This window comes from Pyxicephalus adspersus, chromosome 12 (assembly GCF_032062135.1).
Source record: "Pyxicephalus adspersus chromosome 12, UCB_Pads_2.0, whole genome shotgun sequence".
In the NCBI taxonomy this organism is placed as follows: Eukaryota; Metazoa; Chordata; class Amphibia; order Anura; family Pyxicephalidae; genus Pyxicephalus; species Pyxicephalus adspersus.
The window spans coordinates 42309196-42325729 of NC_092869.1; the positions used below are offsets into that span (position 1 = coordinate 42309196).

Here is a 16534-nt window from a genome sequence, read left to right on the forward strand (position 1 = left end):
GATCTCTGGGGTTTCCTGGTGATGTTGGTGCGGGCAGGAGGAGCGGCGGGAAATTCAAATAATTTTGTATTGGATTCAATACAAAAAAGCTGTATTGAGTCCAATACAAAGAAACGTTTATATCATTTTATATTTTTTATATATATTTATATGCTTCTGTACAGTTAGATTATATGTTTCACTATTTTCTTTAACAGATTTTTGTGTTTTTCATTTAAAGTTTATCAGAAAACATTGGACATATTTGGGTGAGTTAAGCCCTAAGAATTATAGGCCTACAATGTAAAATAAATTTCTATGCAAAAAAAAAAATGTAACGCCTTTTGCATGGAAATACAGATATTAAGCCCATTAGTGTTCTCTGACTAGTCTTATAGCCAGAAGGTACATCTAAAAGAAAATGTTAAACTTTTTTAACTAACTTTGCTACAGAAGAGGAAGCATATGGTATGTAAAAATTTCCCCCTTAGTTTCACATGCAGATTACACAGTGGACAAGGCTTACAGGTGAGGTAGCCGGTGTAACTCAGAACTTACCATGGCTGCTTTTATCCGTTTCTTGGTGCTTCCAAGTTCCTACAGTCTAGAAAATAAAGCTGGCTGCAGAATCCTATAGCAGATTGCTTATACTTCGATTTCCATCCTTTCCCTAGTGAATTATACCCGCTTTTTTATTTTTCTACAGGTGTCCAACAAGAAGTCAAACAGCACTCCCCCACCAGCTCAGGTATCGAAAATTAAGGTACCTACTCCACAGACTGTGGTAAAGAAAGAGAAACGACAGAGTTCCTCCAGATTTAACGTGAGCAATAACCGGGAACTGCAGAAGCTGCCGGCTCTCAAAGGTAGATGAGCATTGTTGTTTTTAAATTATTCATGTGTTTTAAAGGGCATCTCCATACAGATGACTGAATATAGATGGCATACAAATAAACGTGGAAACTGTTTCTCTTGACGACGTGTGTAAAGTGAGGTTTATATTCTTGCAGGGCTAAAAAGGCCAAAGTAGAGAATCTTTAAGAAGGTTTGCTTCATAAGTTCATCCGGATCGAATCTCCTCAAATGAAGCCAGCTGATAACCATAAGACTTTTTTTTTCCCCTTGCAGCTGTTAAGCAGTGAATTTTTCCTTTCTTTTACAAAAATATTCATGGATACCAGTTTTCCAACAAAAGCAAATGTGTTTATGATTATATTTTAAACTTAAAGCAGAACTTTCACAAATTAAAAAAAAAAAAAAACAAACCCTCAATTCATCCACAAACCGAGTACAGCAAGTTCAGCGCTGTCTCGGCTTCTCTTTTCTTTTATATTATTATTATTATTATTATTAAAAGTATTTATAAAGTGCCAACATATTATGCAGAGCTGTACAATTAAATAGAGGTTGCAAATGACAGACAGATACAGACACTGACACAAGAAAAGGAGAGATGCCCTGTTATTTCTTGTTTTTTGGAAAAAGTTTTTGATTTTTTGCACTTGGTTACAGGGCATGCTAGACCAGTAAATCCCCATTTTGCACTTTTCTATGATGCTTCTAGGCTGTCATCTCTTACCCGGACACAAATACGAACACCAATCTCTAAATTTGAGCATCTCTGCCTCTTAGCTGCTAAAAAGTGCACGCTTAAACAATGGATTGAACCCCTCCCTCCCACTACCTCTCAGCTCTTACGATACTTCAAAACTATGATGGTAATAGATAAAACAGAGGCCACCCAACATCGTGACACCCATACACAAAAATTCTTTGACACTTGGATGCAGTATTTACAATATACTTTGTCACCCACTCAACCTAACGACATTGATTTTTTTCCGTCATATGGTTTGGTATGAAACTAGAAGTTTTAGGTTAAATTTAATCTGGCAGAGTTAGCCATATGTTGGGAGCCCAAAGATGGATGGTTATGGATATTCAATCTTTTAGTATTGTATACTATTCTTTGAATTCTTTGAAAGATGTGTTAGTGGTGGCGTGTCTGGTTCTTTATTAGTTGTTCCATGTGTTTTACCCATTTGTTATGTTTGGGTATTGGTTACAGTTTATCGATCTCGTTGATTATAATCTTCTGTATGGAAAAGTGGAAAATGGTGGAGTGTCAGAATATGCTTGTACTAATATGCCACTGATTTTGGTTTTGCATGTATCTGTATTTTATTGCTGCCAATAAAGAAATATTTAAAAGTAAAGTAGAGGACCCTGCCCAAAATAGTTACATAGTAGGTCAGGTTGAAAAAAGACCAAAAGTCCACTCAGGTTCAACCACTAGGGAAATAAACATATCCCAGATATAAAACCAGATGGACATAGTTGATCCAGAGGAAGGCAAAAAAAAAACCCTGGTACAATTTGCTCCAACAGGGGAAAATAATTCCTTACTAATACTATGAGGCAATCGGATGTTCCCTGGATCAGCAGTCTGTTAACTTTACTTTAAAACTTTAATCCCCAGTTATATTCTGTGCTTTTAGAAATCATCCAGCTTTTTCTTATAGCAATCTATGGAACTTGCTGAAACTACTTCCTAAGGGAGCCGATTCCACATTTTCACAGACCTTACAGTGAAGAATCCCTTCCTTATCCTGAGCTTAAACTACTTTTCCTCCAGACGCAAAGAGCGCCCCCTTGTTCTTTGTAATGATCTCACAGTGAATAATGGGGAAGAGAGTTCTCTATATGGACCATTTATAAATTTATACAGGGTGATCATATCCCCCCTTATACGTCTCTTCTCGAGGGAGAATAGATTCAGTTCAGCTAATCTCTCCTCATAGCTGAGCTCCTCCATTCCTTTTATTAGTTTAGTTGCCCTTTCTGCACTCACTCCAATCCCACAATGTCCTTTTTGTAAACTGGTGCACAAAACTGGACTGCATTATCCAGATGTGGTCTGACCCATGCACCCGAACTTGCACTGTGCAGATGTGAGATCAGGTGACGTGTCTTCCTCCAAATGTAAAAAAAAGTGCAGATCTCATTGTGCATACAGTTTTCTTTTTTTTTTTTTACATTACAGGAAAGCTCCTGGATGACGCATGTCTGCTCTCCGGCATGTGCAGAAGAAGCAGCCCACAGCCTTTTGGGATTCCCAGCCTCCTCTTTCTAGGGTTTGCCACCGTGCCCGTTCATTCTGAACGGTCCGTCCGGAGACCATGGTTACCTGCAGTTAGGAAGCAGTAACCTCATTGCAACCCTTTGCTTGTGTGAACCAAGCCTTAAATAGGAGGTTATGTAAGCTGCCATTGCTGACCTGGTTTAAAAAAATATATTTACTTACCCGGCTGTTCTGATTCTCTGCCTTTATTACCTTTCAGAATCACTGACACAGAATAAGTTTGCAGCTCAGGTGTTCAGCTAATTGCCGCATAGCTTTTTCTGCAGTTATATGCATGCTTTCCGGTGTAATTGAAGCTACTAACCCCAAATAATTTACATACAAACGATTGGCCTGATTTTGCAGTATAGATCCTCTGAAGCTAATTTCTGCTGGTTGTCTTGCACACTTTGAGCCGGTTTTAGTAGTGTTTTTCTATTTTAATCTTGGAATATAAATGTTGCGTCCTCTGTTATTTTTGGTATGACGAGCAGAACTAATCCAGGAAACCATATCAGTCCTCTTACCATTGTTGTTTTCTGGATAAAGAATATCTCTTGGCTTATTTTGTCGCGTTGCTGTTTCTGTGGCTCGTTGGGGGTCACCACCACTCCAGGTGGACCTTTTTATATTGCCATTTATATTCTCTCTTAAAGTGGAACCCTCAGCAAAATAAATACTTCTCGTAAATTACGTTTGTGTGCTAGCATGAGCCAACCGCAATACATTGGAGCACAAATGTATCTGTTACTTCCTTTGAAGCATCCCACAAGGTCCTCATGTGACCTAGGCCAAAGCAACCCAGATTATATTGTCTTTAGGTAATGGGGTCATTGTATTTTACATTGTCGGAGACCATCATAAGCTTGTATTTTATGTATGTCATGGAAAAATAGGTGCTGTAGATGGGAAATTCTGTTTTATTGTTTTAAAATTTGTTGCATTATATTTGCATGTTCCCATAATGTATATTCCATTTCAGCAATGAATGCTAAAACCAAACCCTGAACAGCTTGTTTAATTACATGCGTCAGGGTCCCCTCTGCGTTGAATAAAAATACTGCGGTATTCCCCAATCTTGCAGGCGTCATTCTCTGTGCAACAAGTTCAAGCTGTTTCACTTTGCTACCAGGCCAGTGGCATCTCTCTGACATCATCGCATACAATGCAGGAGCAGCAGTCCTGTACTATACAGGATAAGGATCCACCTGCAAATTGGAGTTAGACAGAAAAGGAAAAAGCCAGCTTCTAGGGGAGTGAATGCTAAGGCTATGTACACGTAAGAGGATTCTCACCTGATACAAATGGTTAGCTTGTCTCCGATGAGAATCCGATGTGCACAGTGGTGGCCTATTGTCGTTCATGGATCCATAAAAATGGTTCTTGGACAACCGATGAGGAACAATGGCTATATAAGTCAAGGGAGGAGAGCACAATTGGGTGCCACTTGCACATCCTCATCCTCTCTCTTTAGAAAGTAACAGGGGCTGTGTATACAGCACTCATTCTTTCATCTATCGCTCTTTGTTGTGATCGTTTCAAGCAATGAGAATTTCCTGTGTGTACTGGGTTCTAGTCAAATATTTGTACTTATTCTCTCTCCATCCAAACATACCTTTACCCCATGCTAACTTTGGGGTACCCCACTCTATGGGTATATTAAAAGTGCAAGTAAGCCCAAAACTACACTAAAACAAAGAAAACGCGCTTACCTTCAATCCCGCAGATCAGTCTATCCATCGGGAGGTTTCTTCCATCAGGTCCTGCGTTGTCCCTGTATCCGTTTTGGGCCCGACGCAGAGGTAGCACCAGGCGCCGCCATATTCTCCTCTCTTCTTCCGTGTTCCTCTGCCTAAGTCACCCGATCTCGGACTGCGCAGGCACCAGATCGGGTGATGTAGGTTGGGGAAAAAACTTAACGATCTCACTGCGCATGCACAGAAGTATATGGGGGATGAGGGGATTAGTAGAGACAGGATTGTTATGCTTCCAGAGCAGCTCACAGGAAGTGACCAATGACTCTGCATTTCCGACAGGATCATCGAGATTTACTGTATATTACCGATTTTGCTTTTGGGCTTAGTTATTAAGAGGAATTGCACCTGCTAATGTTCTTATTCTTTAGTACAGATCCTGATGGAAATATCTACCTATTTCAAAGCAACACAGAGATTTGCAGGTTGTACTGCCGAAATTTGCTGCTTATCAGACGCCTTCTCCTTCCTGCAGGGGCCTGGCTGCTCATGTCTCTGTACCTGGAAGGTATCCCTGAAAACCCGCAGAGGCATCTTCTTAAATCCAGAATTAGAAGGTATTAGAGAGGAAATCATTGCAGGTCATTGCAGGTTTGCATTGTGAAGTCTCAAAGGTTCGAGTCCTCACCCTGGGGCATATTTATAACCAGAAGGTTAATCTAGGCACATTCAGTGTTGCCGGCACTTCGCCCTGCAGACTCCTGTTATTTATAGCATGAATCTGGGACGGGAGCAGAAGACGAATGCAAATGAGAACTTAGCATAGAACTTAGCATAGAATCCTCATTTGCCGCCCGTCCTAGGTACGGCGAATGTGCGGGGCAGGTAAGCATTGCGGTAACACGCTGCAAATGTTCAACGTGAAACCAACCTCATTGAATAAATTCAGCAAATATTAACTGACAATTCAAATGTCATCTGATGCTTCTTAATGATGGTAAATGATCAGCTGACTGATATATTGCCATTTTCATAACTTGATATAACTGATATATTGCAGTTTTCTTGTAATTTGAAAGCTAGCACTTCAGGGGGCTGCATATACCCCTCATTCCCGAAGGTCCCCCTAAGCCTGGTTCACTTGCTATGCACTCTGTAATTCTCTGCTCAAAAATATGTCATGACCGCCCACAAAGACGCATATGTTCAGCAGTTTAATATTCTTTGCATTTCTGTCCAACAGACGCATACGTAGTGGGGAGAGGAGAGGAAAGGAAAGCCAGATCAGACTTAGAAGCTGAAGGCCGATATTGATATGTTGAGCGTGCAAGGTGCATAAGTTTCACGGTGAACCTGAGGCTATTTAGGTATTTGCATATTGGGCAGTAAGTAAGCTATAAAGCAAACTGTCTCTGACCTGTAGCTCCAGGCGCTGTGGAGCGAGCAATTAATCCTCAAATCGTGCAGCTGAAACGCTTACAATAATTCTAGTTGCCCTTTCAGCAGCTGAGCCTCCCCTCCCAGTAGAGACGGATTGGCAGGTTCCCTAGGAGTAGGAGCCAGTGAGCTGTAGTGCTAAGCTGGTGAGAAAACATTCTAAATGACTTCATTGCTTTTACTTTGAGGATTCATTGCTCCACACTGCCTGCAGCCACAAGTCACTGAATACTTTTTCAGTGTCAGGTTTATTGTAGGTACACCCATTCAAAATCCACAATGCAATGTGGCCCCCTTAAAGTGGAACTAAACTAAAAATAAATCACATTAACCTTTTTTTCCAGCAGCTCCGTCGATGCATCAGGAGGTTTCTTCATTTGGGTTCCACGTCGTCCTGGTATTCTTCTTGGACCTGGCGCAGAGAAGCACCGGGCGCCGCCATCTTGTTCATACGTCACTCGATCTCGCACTGCACAGGTGATGTAAAAAGCGGGGAAAAAAGTGCCAAACTCACTGGCATTTTTTTTCTCCCATTAAAAAAACGGTTCCTAGTGGACATGCGCAGAAGGAGCAGCCAGAGCTTCCTAGGATGTGTGACATAGGTATCCCGGGAGGCTCTGCGCTCCAATTCTGTCAAATTTTTACTTTATATAAAAGGGTTGTCTACCCTTCTATTTAAAGTAAAAACATTGAGTTTAGATCTGCTTTAATAGCTGCATGTCTCTAATAAAATAATGCATAGTGGCCTCTAATAGCTGCATGCTTGTGGGATGCAGAGGACTGCGGTTTTAGGATTATAAAGATGTTTTGCATAGATTAGCCTTTTGATGGGCTTGGTCTGTATGTGATCTGCCACTCCCTAAATGTTGTCTTCACCATAAGAGAAGTACTTGCTTTAGACATGTATATATAAACTGACAGGGAGTGACTCTCCATTAAGGTGTCAGTGCAAATTTAGAGTATATGTCTTCACTCCATGCACACTTGTCCAAGTTTTATCCTTTTTAAACCAACCTTTTTACCATGGGGGAGCCCCTTGAAATACCTTTCAGGTTTTAGGAATAATTCTATAATTACTATATCCACAGTACATTAGTATGGTGGTCAATGGGAAGAATTCCTCCTACATTGCTGGCTATTGGGAAGAATATCACCCTTAGGCTTGGGTACACACGTGCAATAATTGGAAAGGATCTTTCACGATTATTTCCAACGACAAAAGACTGCACGATGCATGAACGAGCGCTGTACATGCAGTACCGTTCTGCTCTATTGAGAGGGGAGGGGGTGAACGATGGAGCCGCACCCAGCTGCGTTCTCTTCCCTTCACTTTAATTACGATCCTTCCTCATCCATAGATCAGCCAGGATGGTCATTCGGATGACGAGCACTGTACACACGCCAGATTCTCGTCCGAGCCCTGAGGAAATTATCAGATGAGAATCATTTTGTGTGTGTACCCAGCCTTACAGATAGCCAGAAAGGTCATTTAAAGCCTCTTCATGTGCCAGAAATGCACTCCGCTCCTAAGTCTTATCATGGGCAGACAACATGCAGTATTTCTCTGGACTGAGTGGTCTCGGCCCTGCCCAGTCCTCAGTTGCTAAACTACTGAATCCTTTCCAGTGTCTTAACTAGACTCATAAAGATAGCACAGGACAGCTAATATTTTTATTATTAAACAGGAGTTATATAGTGCCAACATATTACGCAGCGCTATACATTAAGTAGGCATTGCAAATGACAGATACAGACAGTGACATAGGAGAAGGAAAGGGCCCTGCCCCAAAGAGCTTACAATCTAAGAGGTTATGAATGTCATATTCAATTGGCAACTTTGTGTTTAATGATCAGATATAAGATGCTTCCAATGGTATATTTGAAGTGAAAATATTCTCTTTATTTAATTGCTGCTCCCCATTCTATTGCGAGTGCTGCCATCTTCCTTCTTTTGATTTTTGGCCTTTTTGATTGGCTAGAATGATGTAACTTCCGCGCAGGCACATGGGAGCTCATTCGGTCCTGGAAACGGCAGGGGAAGCAAAGACGTGCCGTATCCTAGCTCAGTGAATTTGTCAGATAAAGAGCCATGAGGCAGATAAGAATTCCTATTGCAGAAGACTCATCTTCTGTCCAGTCTGCAATAAAGCCCTGTCTGTTTGCAAATCTTTAAATTGGAACTTTAGATCTTCTTTAACAAATCAAAAGTTATAAAGGGCAAAAGTTCATTATTGGGGTTTCATATACAATAGGTTTGGTGAAATTGGTGACTGTGAAATACAGGTAGTCCTCGGGTTACATACGAGATAGGGACTTTAGGTTTGTTCTTAAGTTGAATTTTTATGTAAGTCAGAACAGGTACATTATTTTAATAAATGCAATTAGTACAAATGCTTGTCTCAACATATTATTAGGCAGCGTGGTGTCAGTTACTGTATGAAATCCTCACTGTGAGTTAATCACAAACAAAGCAAAAAAAGAAAAAAATCTTTATGGAGCCTAGACATTTCATTACTTTCTGCAGCAAGCTGTGCTTTGATATGCAACAAGAAACAACTGCAGAAATTGTCTTGGCCATTAAAGAGTTACAGGAGCTTGCAGAAGAGCTCAGTCTTATCAAGCCTTAGTCTGGCACAGAAGCAAGCAGGGAAGTCCCGTTCATATCTAGGAGTCGTCCGTATGTCGGATGTTTTTAACTAGGGGACTACCTGTACTCCACAAATCACCCTTTATATTTACCCATGCAGCACAAATTGCAAATCACTTCTATCTTCACTAACACCATTTACACCTGTTTGCTCCTCCAATGCTCTCAGTACAGTATGGATATCATACCATTTCTTTGATTTAATTATTTAGAAAGCATTGCTGTTGGGTCTGCAATCTGCAGATATTCCATTGCGGTGATCAGGGTTTGCAATTGGCAAGAAGCTTTTCTACAATAGAATTTGAGGTTAGCATGGTCTGTACTGTGAAGGAATAGAGCTGTGAAAGCAGCATCTAACCCAGGAAGCAGATACAACCAATGATTGATATAATGTAAACCTGATTAGGGAAATGGATTTTGCTAATTGAATCTTCACTTCCTGTCTTTAGTGAAACCAGGAGAGAAAAACTAAAGTGACTGCCCACCAGGTGGCAGCAAACACATTGATTTAATAATATGGGGGAACAAGAAAATGTAACTCTTGTGTTATAACGCAGGGAGCTTTTTTTTTATGGTGCCCATATTTGCATTTCAGTTTTTCCAAAATTGAGAAACATTGAAGACCATGCACTGTGACCGTGTTTAGGATTTTCTGTCTAGCATTAGATTCAAGTAAGAAAAAAGGGGTTAAGTGATGGCAATACAAATAGGATTCAGATTCAGGTTTGCTTGTGCATGTATTTGTAAATGTTTTCTCCTAGTTACTGGTCTGTGAGCTCCCACAGGCCTGCGTTAAATAAATTAGAAACTATTCCCCTGTGAGGGAGGTTGAACAAAGCGAGTCAGGAAAGTTCTTATAAAGGTCACTGATTTTTGTTTAATTTGCTTTTTTTGTTAATGATTTTCAGCTTGGCATGATGGAGAACTGACATGTTGATAGCACAGAATCTAGGAGTTGCTGCTATCTTATAATCTCCTTCCCCCCAGCCTTGGAGGAGCTTCTCATCTACAGGGATGCACAGCTGGAAAGTTTTTAATTGAAAGCTGCAAACTGCTGTGAATGTTCTAAATAAATAAATGTTACCAAGAGCAAAAAAATTTAAAGAGACCCTGTCAATTTTGCAACAATATCTGTTTAAAGCCCACGTCCAGATGACTATGCTTACCATCTCTTGCACTCCCCTTGTTTCTTCTGTAACAACCACTGTTACAAAAACCTCGTGCCATCGGTATGAGGATCATGTGATGACCTTCCATGATGCAAAGTTAGGCCTAGCAGACATTTGCAAGGCCCAAGCACTGTCAAATGATAGCAAATGCTCCAACTCTGGTTTACTTGGTGGTAGCTGTAATGGGGGGGGGGGGGGATGAGGAATTGCTGAAGAGGCCAGTAGAAAGTATTCAAGTGGTAGGCTTTACAGCCACTTTGCCTTGCATCTCCTAGATTGTAAGCTCTTCAGGGCAGGGCCCTCTCCTCCTCCTGTGTCACTGTCTGTATCTGTCTGTCATTTGCAACCCCTATTTAATGTACAGCGCTGCGTAATAGGTGGGCACTATATAAATCTTGTTTAATAATGCACAAACCTATTGGGGAAAATCACCACTGGGGGCCTTGATGGCTGACTGCTCAATTCAAAAGCTGCATAATGCATAGATCGTATCTTATCAAGCATTTTTCAGAAAGAAGTTTTACAGCTGCCTCTGTTTTTAGCATTTGCAATAGGATTTTAAGAGCTAATTTCAAAGCTCAATTTTCAGTAACCACCCAAAAACATCCAGCAGGTTACTGGAAAGTGCCGGGTGGTGCGCCCAGCTAAAAGGGGCCAGGGAGAACACTGCACTTTAGTGTTCTGCTGCAGGCTTGAAGTAGAAAAAACCTAGAGTATTATCGCCTGTCCTGGTTCTGTCACGGGAGCTGCTATCTTTTTTCCTCTCTACTTTCCAATTTTAGGCCATCTTGATCAGGCTGAGCCGGGATGACATAACCAACGCTGAGCTGCACATGCGCAGGTCTGCAGAATTTCACAGATAAGACCGTGATCAGTCAGGTCAGAATTCTTATTGCAGAAGGGATGTCACTTGTCCATTCTTCAATAAAGCATTGCCTAATGCCAAGAACCTTATTCCCACTTCAGTTGTGGTCCTTAAAAGCTTTCATTTGAGTGTTTTCGGGGTGGTTGGAAACATTTTGCACATGGGGCTGTAATGCAACGTAGTACTTTTTCAGAAGGCCGCTTTACCCCATATCCCCAACGACCATAGGGTTGACTTTTGAAGAACCATGTTTGCCGCAACCTCATGCACATATGGTGCCGTTTACTATTCATCCGAGAGTGGCCAATACCTCAGGTATGAAAGGAGCTAGGAGGTAGCAAAGCCGTAGCATACTATTTCTTAGGATTTACGTTAATTTCAATAAATACCGCCGTGAGTCCATAAAGCATATGTTATAAAGTTCTCAAGTATGCTCAGCATCCCAATATGGTGATTTTTCTCCCACTTCTGCATTAATAGCCGATCTGTCCTCTAATTTGTTGCATTACCCTTCAATCATCTCCTGGTCATCTTCCAGCCAAAATGTGTTTTCCCGCTGTCACCAGCAGCCATTGTTTGGCCGCTGGTGCCATAACTTGTGTACATGCTCTCTGGAGTTACATTATCCCGGCCCCTGGGCAGCTCAGAGAATTTGGGACTAAAAGAAAAAATCTATAAGGTAAATAAAATATTGCAGCTACTAAAAATCTGCTGCAATACTTGTTCTCTATTTTAAATGAATATTTTTGTAGATGTTTGCATTAACCTGCAGCTGTTCTGTTTGTAGGAACTTGTCATTTGGCTTGTCCAGCGGCGTGCATTTTGATTTTCATAAAGGTGCAGACAACAGCTGTTGGATGCCAGAAACCTTTCTTTATACAACTCCATAAAAGTTTTTTTTCCTGTACTCTAAAACTAAACTAAAAGCTGCAATAACAAAGTTTACCTTCATACGGATCATGTACTAAATTTATAACGCAAACAATTTCCAAAAGGCAGCGCATTCCCGGTCTGTAGTGTAGTCCACGTTTTCTTGGGTTTATAATGTACAGCGCTGCGTAATATGTTGGCGTTATATAAATCCTGTTTAAAAATATAAGAAGATCAAATACACAGGTGCTGGCTGCTCCAAATCCTAAGTTAACCTTGCTGCTCAATTGACGGAAGTGGATGCAGCAAGAGCGGAAACATTACAAGGTTTATTTCCATTGTCCCAGAAGAAAGGAACCTAGAGAGGGGTCAGAGCCAAGAGATTTAAACACCGCTTACAATAAAAAAACACAAACTCTGTTTGGCTGAAAATAGGTTTATGATGTGCGGACATTTTTAGGATTAGGAAAATAAAATAAAATTCTGTTCACAGCAACCAGTATTTTCTTAGACGAGAAAACCAGCTTTTTCGGCCCGGGCAGAGAACGTGTAACACGGATTCCAGTTAGGCGCGAACGGCTTTTATAAATATAACAGTGCAAACAATAGGTACTTGCTCGTCTCCCTTTATCAGCGCTGATCACAATAAAGTGGGGTTTTGGGTAGCACGTACTAAAGTGTCACTTAGGGTGCAGGTTTAAAAGTCTGATAAAGGGTGATCATTGAAATGTATTACCAGTGTTCTCCTTAGAAACTTTTTAAGCTGGGTTGGAAGAAGTGCGTGGTGCCCCCTGTATTGTGACCCAACCAAAAACAGCCGGGTGGTCACTGAAAAATTGCCAGGTGGTGCACCTAGCTAAGGGAGAACATTGCATTACTATTTGTGAATTCTACTACAGAACAACCCCCCCTACTTCTAATTTCAGTAGCACAGGGAGGCATTCTGTAGTGCAGCTAAAAAGATACAGTACAGTGAGTTTAGTCATCCCAGTACTAGGAGCTTGATACTAGCAGGATCGATTTTTTAAGCAAAACTCTTAAAATAAATTGCGACCAGCCAGGCCTTTTATTGCAGAACAGGTTCATTACAGGCTAGGTTCATCCTGCAATAAAATAACCTTACCCGCCTTATCAAAATTTTTTAAAGACGGCAACCTGTTCCTGTTCCGTCACGGCTCCGCCATCTTTTCCTCCTGGTTCTGATCTTTGGCCAACATGATTGACTGGGCTCGGATGAGGTAACAGGATGAGTTCGTTTGAGCCCGTCCGGGAGACGCTGCAAATTCCTGGCATGATACGGTGAGCTGTGCATTTACCCAGAAGCTGGCAATCAGGCGGGTTAGTATCTGTTGTTTGCAGATCGATATCACCTGTCCTTTTCTGCAATAAAATACATTGGGGAAATCACTAACTGTCTCTGCAACTGTCTCCGAGTAAGTAGATTGGCAGTGGAGATGGTGCATCACACAAAGGTGTTTTACCCCGTCGTGTAAAGTAACTAATTTATTTACATGTCACAATAACATGACATTTGTAATACCCATAGCAGTTGGGCAGAACCTGGAATTATTGATGATCGTTCTGCTCAATAGGCCTTATAGAAAGCAAATTTGCTTCAGTTGCTGCTACCACACAAACACAAATTTTTTAGGGGGAATTTGACTGTTCAGATCACTTCCATTGATCGTGCTGGGGTCAGGCGGTTAAATTGAGGGGGAAATAAAGTCCTGGCTGCTCTTGGCTCAGGTGCTAATGTTGCTGGAACTTCAACCCTGCAAAACTTGGTCTGTGCCAACGTAGTGCTGGAACTGGAGAACTTTGCAAGATAATTCTGCTTCTGCTAGTCCGTAGTTACAGCTGACCAACATCACATGACCAAATACAGGCAATTTGGTTACATGCCATACCAAATTCCTGACTGTTTTTTTTCCTCTAATGCATTAGCTTATCTTGACGTCTTATCTTGTTTGTTCATATGTCAGAAATATTTGTTTTTACAATACCTGAGCCACACAAGGCTGCTGCACTCCCTTATTAGCATTATGCTGGTAATCTGTGGAACCAAAGCCGTTTAAAAGGGCAACAAGTGGCTACAGTCGTATTACCTGCAAAAATATTTACAGTTTATTACAAACATTCTCCTCATCCACCCAACCCTGTTGTGATAAATTGTTGTATGTATAACAGGTTCCAGTGTTCTCCCCGGCCCCTTTTAGCCAGGGCACTACCTGGCACTTTTCAGCAACCATCCGGGTGTTTTTGGATGGTCACTGAAAAGTTGGGTCACAATACAGAGACTGACACCCACCCTAAAAAAATTCTGGGTCGGAAACTGCATTTTGACTCTTGTTTGTTTTGCATATGGTGATAATGATTTGCATTTGAATATAAATGATTGAAAACAAATATTTATAATATTTTTTTCTCACCACACTTTTTTGATTAAGCTTTGTTGGTAAAAGTGTTTTTGGTAATTAAATGTATATCTTCATCCATAGCTATATAAAGCAGTTTTCTCCCCGGCCCCTTTTAGTCGGGTGCACCGCCCAGCAATTTTCAGTGACCACCTAGCTGTTTTATACTTTGTATAGTTGGATCACAATACAGAGGCTGCTACCTACAGCCTTTTCCTGCCCAGGTCCAAAAAAAAATTCTGGGGAAATTACCATAAAGACATAATGTTAAACTTTCATTGATGGCGGAATCTGGAAAGCTAAGGAAGCCGTACCGGAACCTGGACTCCTTTTCCGTGCTTTTGCACAGTGCAATCAGTGCAGCTGCGATATTCCATAGTCACATGAAACGGCTTAACGTTCATTTTTTTTTTCTTCTTGTTTGGAATGTGGCCTAGTACAGCTCAGTGACTATCCTGACGCTTTAATATTGGCGTGAAGAGTTAATTCAGTGCAGAAAGGCAACAACAAAGATTCCTGACCAATCTGTTTCATCCTTAGAGAACCTGCCTTGGTCTTGCTGTAAATTGCCAGCCGTTTGAACATTCGCACCGCAGCGCTGGTTGTTATAGAAGCAGCATCTGCACGCTTGGCAGCTGGCGGCAGTAAGTGGTATTAGTATTGATGAACAACCGTTTGGGGGTAACCGCTGTGCACTCCTATGAAGGGTGCCGCTCTTTTTCCGGCCCTTCTGCTCTCCTTTGAACAGTAGGGAATTGTGTGTACAGCAATCATTTGTTCATATGTCATTGGAACAATCTTGAAACCAGCAATAATCTGATATCTCTACGGGCCTAAGGCGATGTACACACATCAGATCGCTCCATACAAATGGTCATGCTTGTGTCTGGGGAGAATGTGACGTGTAAAGCGGTCGCCTGACATTGTTCATGGATCCGTTCTGACTGATAGGTAACGACCACAAGTCAAGGGGGGGGGGGGGGGGGCGCTGTGTGTACAGCGCTTGTTCGTTCATCTGTCACTGGCATCACGAAAGGTTGTTTCCAACAATGAAAGTTGCACGCATGTATGCAGCCTTTGGCTTCGTTAGAAAAGGATCTTTCACAATCGTTTCCATCGGCAAACGACTGAATGAGCACTGTACATATAGAGAGAGAGGCGGAGGGTTAACAAGTCAGCGGCACCCCACTGTGCTCTCTCCCCTTCACTTGTATTACATTAGTTCCTGGATCCACCAAGACGGTTCCATAAACAATGTTGAACGAGCGCTGTACACACGCCAGATTCTCGTCCCATATCTGAAGTGATTCTTGGATGAGAATCATCTGGCATTTTCGTAGCCTAAGACTTTGCCTACTTTAGAAAGAAAAGTTGTAACACATTAAACTACTTTTGGTTTAATGTACCCAAACATAAATAGCTGATTAAGTGATTTTGCTCCCACTAGTGCATCATGTATTGGTGCCCATGGGTTGTCATTTATTCTTAGATTGTAAGCTCTTTTGGGCAGTGTCCTATCCTCTGTGTCATCATTTGTATCTGACATTTGTAACCCTTATTTAATGTACAGTGCTGCGTAATATGTTGGTGCTATATAATTACTGTTTTAATAATAATTCCTAATTACATCCTAAACACGTCATTGCATTGCAGCACGACTCATGGCTTAAAATAAAACTTGCTACACGTTCCAGTGCATTCAGTTGTCAAACACAATGCATGACGACATATTTGTATCTGTCCATTTAAATGTTTGCATGTAAAGCCCTGTTATGAAAGGAGGAAAAATAATGGTTCTACTGGCAGAATTGCCAGCTAATAAAATTGTTACAAGAAGGAAACATTGTCTTTTTGTGGGGGAAATAAATTTTTTGGAAGTAATACAAAAGCTGACTTTGGCTTTAACAATCTTTAATTTGGCAATGTTTGCTATAAGCTTGCTCGTTCACTAGCTTTCTGAGCAATGACAACCACCTTACACCCCATGTAGGCACATATAGATCCCAATGTAGAGAAGACCCAGGTCTCACAGGAACCCAGATGAAGCCTTTTCTTACTATTAAAGATTGGGCCAGGGAACGCCGAGTGCAGCTTCTTATGGCAGCAGAGCTCAGTGTTCTCCCCAGACCCTTTTTAACTGGGCACCCCACCTGGCACATTTTAGTAACCACCCGGCTGTGTTTGGGTGGTTACTGAAAAGTTGGCTCACAACACAGCGGAACTGGACAGTTGAGGCGTAATACAAAGACCATGGAAAAAAATGGGGCATTAAAAAGTTAGAACAAGGTATAGGAGGGGCAGTACAAAGCTGACAAAATTATATGGGTGACTGGCAACA

The 16534-nt window shown here is 41.4% G+C and overlaps 1 protein-coding gene across 2 annotated transcripts in view; it reads left to right on the top strand.

The window, feature by feature from the left end:
- PPP2R5C (protein phosphatase 2 regulatory subunit B'gamma) overlaps window positions 1-16534 on the top strand; it is a 66589-nt gene that overhangs the window by 4472 nt on the left and 45583 nt on the right. For both annotated transcript variants that reach the window (XM_072428499.1, XM_072428497.1), the window contains exon 3: window positions 686-845. In XM_072428499.1, coding sequence (XP_072284600.1) covers window positions 686-845 — 160 coding nt within the window. The remainder of the gene's footprint in view (window positions 1-685; window positions 846-16534) is intronic.